Source organism: Lycorma delicatula, chromosome 1, assembly GCF_047948215.1.
Source record: "Lycorma delicatula isolate Av1 chromosome 1, ASM4794821v1, whole genome shotgun sequence".
Lineage (NCBI taxonomy): Eukaryota > Metazoa > Arthropoda > Insecta > Hemiptera > Fulgoridae > Lycorma > Lycorma delicatula.
The window spans coordinates 235,358,814-235,365,310 of NC_134455.1; the positions used below are offsets into that span (position 1 = coordinate 235,358,814).

Here is a 6,497-nt window from a genome sequence, read left to right on the forward strand (position 1 = left end):
AAATAAAATAAGAGCATTTCTGTTTTTCACAGTTTTTAAAAATTCAATTATTAAGCTTTAAACTCATTGACAAATATATACTCTTAATTGTATACTTTTATATTTTTTTTTCAGATGACTTAGAGATTATTTATAAAACATAGAACCAGTGATATTGGAATATAAAAAAATAAAAACACATAGCTAATTTTTTGAAAATATTAATTTAAAAATTTTACCATAATTTCCTTAATTTTTTTTATCTCTTAATTTCTAAAGTGCTAATTTTTATTTGTTACACAGTTAAATAAATTCAAACATTAAAATACTAACATAATATCATAATCTTTAAATAAAGCAAGTGCTCTTAGACCTACATTTGAAATTAGATTCACTATTGCCTTATAAATTTTGTGTTTCGCATATTTAAAAAATATTTTTTTTAGGTTTGGTGACTGTAAGAATACATTTTTTGTAGGAAGACCATGTTTCACTACTTATAAAAGCATATATAAAACTGTAAACTGGACAATGCATTAACTTAAAGTAGTCATTTTATTACTTACCCAATGATTTTGAAGTTTAATAACCATAAAAAATTTACTATCGTCTAATTTTGTAATTTATTTTACATTATATAATTCTTATCTTTCTCTATGAATCATAAGACCTTGGCAATGGTGAGGGGGATTGAGTGCTCAGTGATACAGACTAGCTGGATTGAAGGTGGAACCATTTCAAAGATGTATCTGTTGACAGCCAGACTAAGGAATGATTCCTTAAAGAGGGCAGCAGTTCTTTCAGTAGTTGTTAAGAGTGTAGGTCAGGAGGACTTAAACAGCCTTATCAATATCACTCAATGTTCTGAGTACTGCATAGCTGAAAGAAATGGAAAACGATGACTGTTCTTTTCCAAGAAAATGTAGCTCTCTTCATTTTCATGTAACAAATATGTATGTGCCTTCCTTGGTAAAATATTCTGGAGGTACTCTAGTCTCCCATTTGGATCTATAGGTGGTGAGTACTAAGGAAGGGATCTCTAGAAAATTAAAAAATAATATTATATGAGTTGGAGCGTGGAATATTAGAAGTCTAAAAAAGGTTGGTAGGTTAGAAAATTTAAAGAGGTAAATGGATAGGTAAAATGTAGATTTAATAGGATTTAGCGAGGTTCAGTGGGATGAGGAAAATGACTTTTGGTCAGGTGATTTTAGAATAATTAACTCAGTCTCAAATAAAGGGCAGGCAGGAGTAGGTTTCATAATGAACAAGAAGATAGGGAAGAGAATAGAGTTTATTAAAAAGCTTAGCGATAGCATCATTATAATAAGGATAAAATCAAAACCTAAGCCAATAATGATTGTTAACGTCTATACGTCTACAAGTGCCCATGATGATGATGATGAGGTAGAGTGTGTATACAAAGAAATTGATGAAGCAATTAAACACATAAAAGGGGATAAAAATTTAATAATAGCTAGAGATTGGAATGCAATCATTGGAAAAGGCATGGAAGGAAATATTGTGGATGAATACGGGCTGGACAAAAAGAATGAAAGAAGCGACCGACTTACTGAGTTTTGCATGAAATATAATTCAGTCATTGCTAATTCGCAGTTTAAAATTCATAATAGAAGAATATACACAAGGAAAAAGCCTGGTGATGCTGCAAGGTATCAAATAGATTATATCATGGTTAAACATAGATTTAGACATCAACTCCCCGACTGCAAACCATATCCTGGAGCAAACATTGATAGCGACCATAATTCAGTGAAAATGAAATGTAGATTGGGGTTTAAAAACCTGAATATAAGATATCAGATGAATCTGTGGAAATTAGAGAAACTTGAGGCAGAGGTGGTAAAGAAAATTTTTGAGGAGGACATTGTAAGAGGACTGAGAAAAAACGATAAGGTAGAAAATATAGAAGAAGAACGGGAGAAAGTTAAAAAGGAAATGCTTAAATCAGCAGAAGTGAACTTAGGTGGAACAAAAACAACTGGTAGGAAACCTTGGATATCAGATGATATATTGCAGCTGAAGTATGAATGTAGAAAGTATAAGAATGCTAGTGATGAAGAAGTTAAAAGGGACTATCGACAATTAAAAAAATACTGTAACAGGAAATGAAAATTAGTGATAACAGTGGATAAAAGAAAAGTGTTCAGAAGTGGAAAGAGAAATGATCATTGGTAAAATAGACGGAGCATAGAGAAAGTTAAGGAGAATTTTGTAGCACATAAGTTAAAATATAATACTGTATTAAATAAAGATGGTACACCAATTAATAATACGAAAGAAAAGGTCGATAGTTGGGTGGAATATATTGAAAAATTATATGGAGAAAATTAATTAGAAACTGGTGTTAGAAAGAATTAGAAAGAAGAGGAAGTCAAAGAGGATGAAAAGGGAGATAAAATACTGAGATCTGAATTTAATAGAGCATTAAAAGATTTGATTGGCAGAAAGGCTCCTGGGTTAAACGGGATACCTGCAGAATTACTGTGCAGTGCAGGTGAGGAAGGGATAGATAGAGTATACAAACTGGTGTGTAATACTTATGAAAAAGGGAAAATTCCATCAGACTTCAAAAAGAGTCATGATACCAAAGAAAGTAGAAGCAGATAAATGTGAAGAATACAGAACAATTAACTTAACTACTCACTCTTAAACTTAACTCAACTACTAAAAAATCTTAACTAGAATTCTGTACAGAAGAATTGAGAGGAGAGTGAAAGAAGTGTTAGGAGAAGACCAGTTTGGTTTCAGGAAAAGTATAGGAACAAGGGAAGCAATTTTAGCGCTTAAATTAATAGTAGAAAGAAGAATGAAGAAAAACAAACCAACATACATAGCATTTATAGACTTAGAAAAGGCATTTGATAACATAGACTGGAATAAAATGTTCAGCATTTTAAAAAAATTAGGGTTCAAGTATAGATATAGAAGAACAATTGCTAACTTTTACAGAAACCAAACTGCAACAGTAATAATCGAAGAACATAAGAAAGAAGCTGTAATAAAAAAGACTGACAAGGATCCTCCCTATCCCCATTACTTTTTAATCTTCATGTAGAACTAGAAGTTAATGATATTAAAGAACAATTTAGATCCGGAATAATAGTGCAAGGTGAAAAGATAAAGATGCTACGATATGCTGATGATATAGTAATCCTAGCTGAGAGTAAAAATATGAGTAAACAATGAATGTCATGGATGAAGTCCTGCGCAAAAACTATTGCATGAAAATATACAAGAAGAAAATGAAAGTAATGCAGTGTTATAGAAATAGTGTAGATGGATCATTCAATATAAAAATAGGAAGAAAAAAGATTACAAAGGTAGAAGAATTTTGTTATTTGAGAAGTAGAATTACTAAATATGGATGAAGCAGGAGCAATATAAAATGTCGAATGTCACAGTCGAAACGAGCCATCTCAGAAATATAATTTGTTTACATCAAAAATTAATTTAAACAGCAAGAAAACATTTTTGAACGTACATGTTCAGAGTGTTGCTTTATACGGAAGTGAAACTTGAACAATTGGATTATCTAAGAAGAAAAGATTAGAAGCTTTTAAATGTGGTGTTGTAATGTTAAAAATCAGATGGGTGGATAAAGTGATAAATGAAGACATTTGTGGCAAATTGATGAAGAAAGAAGCATTTGGAAAAATATAGTTAAAAGAAGACACAGAATTATAGGCCACATATTAAGGCATTGTGTAATAGTTGCTTTGATATTGGAAGGACAGGCAGGTGGGAAAAGTTGTGCAGGCAGGCAATGTTTGGAATATGTAAAACAAATTGTTAGGGAAGTAGGATGTAGGGTTTATACTGAAATTGACTGGAACTAGATAGGGAATCTTAGAGAGCTGCATCAAACCAGTCAAATGACTGAAGTAAAAAAAAAATATATTCTAATCTATTACAAATGAAGGGTGTTGTAAAACTTTGTCTTTTACTCATCAGTAAAAGACAAACATGGATTATTATAGAGCATTGGAGTCAGTTACTCTATTTTTTGTTAATTTATTCAAGAAAATCCAACTACATTATTCAACTTCAGTGCTAAATTTCGATTTCAAAGTTCTTATTTTTATGACTACAACTAAGTAACTAAACTTAATGTAACAGCTGTTATCCCGGACATTCTTTTTATCAGTTTGTGTCTCATGGATGAACATAGGATATATAAAAATGTTTAAGTGAAGAGGCAAAAAAAATGTATTAACATGTTGGAAATGAAATTAAATACCATTATATTAAGTACTAAATATATTATAGTACTTTATAGTATATTATAGTAAATATATTATAGTGGTATAGTACCATACTATTTGGTACTATATTAAGTACCAAATACTTAATATAGTACCAAATAGTATGGAAAATTGTTTTCAGAAATTGATGTAGTGATGAAAAAACATTACAAAAACAAAGATTTGGTGCATAAGAAAAAGTAAGATAAATGAAACCATGTTTCGTTACGAAATTACAGTATATAGGTAATAAATTATTTGATAAAGAGTAACAAAAGGAAAAACATTGAATATTTCTTTAAAGGAGAGACTGTTCTATTATCTGAATTTGTGAGAGATGAGAAAGAATGAATCAGTAGGAATTGATATGCTGTCTTAATTACAGTAAAGTAGAACTGAATAAAATACTCAACTGAATGCAAACTTCATGAGACAAGAGAAGAACCCTCAGAAATCAAATGAAAGCAAGGTAAAAAATTGCAACCTCCACAACAAAAAGTTTAATATATATTTATTCCAGTTTTATAGCTAGAATATTTTCTAATCAAAGAGAGGGATAGTTAAAATTTAAATTATATTGACAAATTTGGTTTCAGAAAAAGCTTGGAAACATGATAACAAACTTTTGTTCAGAGTAGGTTTGGAGGGCAGGTTGAAAAACTAATTTACTATATACATACACTTATATAGATATTTAATTTTACAAAAAAAAAAGTTTAAAAAGTTTTTTTACCTGAAAACATCTGATGATATACCACTAATAACTATTGACAGTAGAATAAAAGATCTTACTTTCATATTGTGTGATTTAGCAAATACAAAATTTAAAATGGTAAGATTATTTGAGTAGAAAGATGATTTTAGCATCAAGCCAACACTTGCATTATAAAATCTCAGCACTCACTTGATGTGATATGTAGACGTTCTTGTGAATCACATAAATTTATAGAGTATAAAACTAACTACGTAATATATTGTTTATCAGATATCTGTCTGACCTTGTCCGTTTAGAATAACTACAACAGAAGAAGATTGTCTACAATTTTTGTTATAATTTTAGTTACAGTATTTGCATTGAAAGATAATAAATAATAAATGTGAAGCACAACAAATAAGGAAATGTGTTACTGATTAACTAGACAGTAAATGATAAGATTAAATTAATGGGAATCACAGAAACTAAATTTATTGGATTAGAAAGAAGTGAATTAATAAAAAAAATGAAAATAACTTCTTTTTTTAAAAAAAACTTTTATTTTAAATTCAGGTTGTTGTATTGGTAAAATTATTGTAAACCAGCTGATTTTTGGAGTCGAAAATTCTGAGGTCAAAATCCTAGTAAATCACTTTTATATGGTTACTAGTGAACTTTAGTAGTTGGGTTTCAACTAACCACACATCTTATGAATGGTCAGACTGGAACTGAGTAGACTACACCTCATTTACTTGTCATATATATCGTCTTCATCTCACTGCGGCATGGGATCACTTATTACTCACAAGTTGAACAGATTGCAATGTACACATTATGAATAAAAGAAATTAATTTTAATAGAAACAAAATATTAAAATTTTTTCTTTATAAAATTCATCTGTGCTAATGAAAATAGCATATGAAATGACTTTCATTATGGAAATCATTTAGGTTCCTAGAAACAGGATTAAATAATTTTCTTTACAAAATTAATCGTAGGTTTTGAATTATACATTTTATTTTTAAAATTCACCTTCAATTTCATTTTACAAATAGTAAATGCGTGGGACACCTTTAATGGTAATGTATAAATAATTATTAATTACGTTTGTATGTAGCAATCAATTTTATGTACACTAAACAAATAGAAATACTGAACAACATTTCCAAAATCCAAAATGTATATGGATATTGTAAAGAAAATGATTTAATCCCTAACCACTCCGTAATATTAAAATATATAAAAATTTACTATCATTTTTAAAATTATTGAATTAAATGATAATTTCTCAGCAACAAAAAAGAAAGAGCTCAAGTAACAATAAGTAACAATAAGAAAAAAATTAGGGTTAAAAGAGCATGAACAGCGTGAACAAGGGAAGAGTAAATTGAAACATTCAAGATTATTTTATCAGAAACAGTAGCTTTAAATTCAAAACAGCAACATAATGACAGAATGTGGTCATTTATATCACTCAATAAGACTAACAGAAATATTAGATAAAAATGAGGCTAAATAGGAATGCGATTGCATAGATAATTTGCAAAATAGACTGAAT

At 29.2% G+C, this 6,497-nt stretch overlaps 1 protein-coding gene across 1 annotated transcript in view; it reads right to left on the reverse strand.

The window, feature by feature from the left end:
* The window catches only part of LOC142329668 (uncharacterized), a 33,821-nt gene extending 28,552 nt beyond the window's left edge, over positions 1 to 5,269 (reverse strand). The window contains exon 1 of the mRNA XM_075374348.1: positions 4,978 to 5,269. Within this exon, the coding sequence (XP_075230463.1) occupies positions 4,978 to 5,111 (134 nt within the window). The 5' untranslated portion in view covers positions 5,112 to 5,269. The remainder of the gene's footprint in view (positions 1 to 4,977) is intronic.
* Positions 5,270 to 6,497: the final 1,228 nt, after the last annotated feature.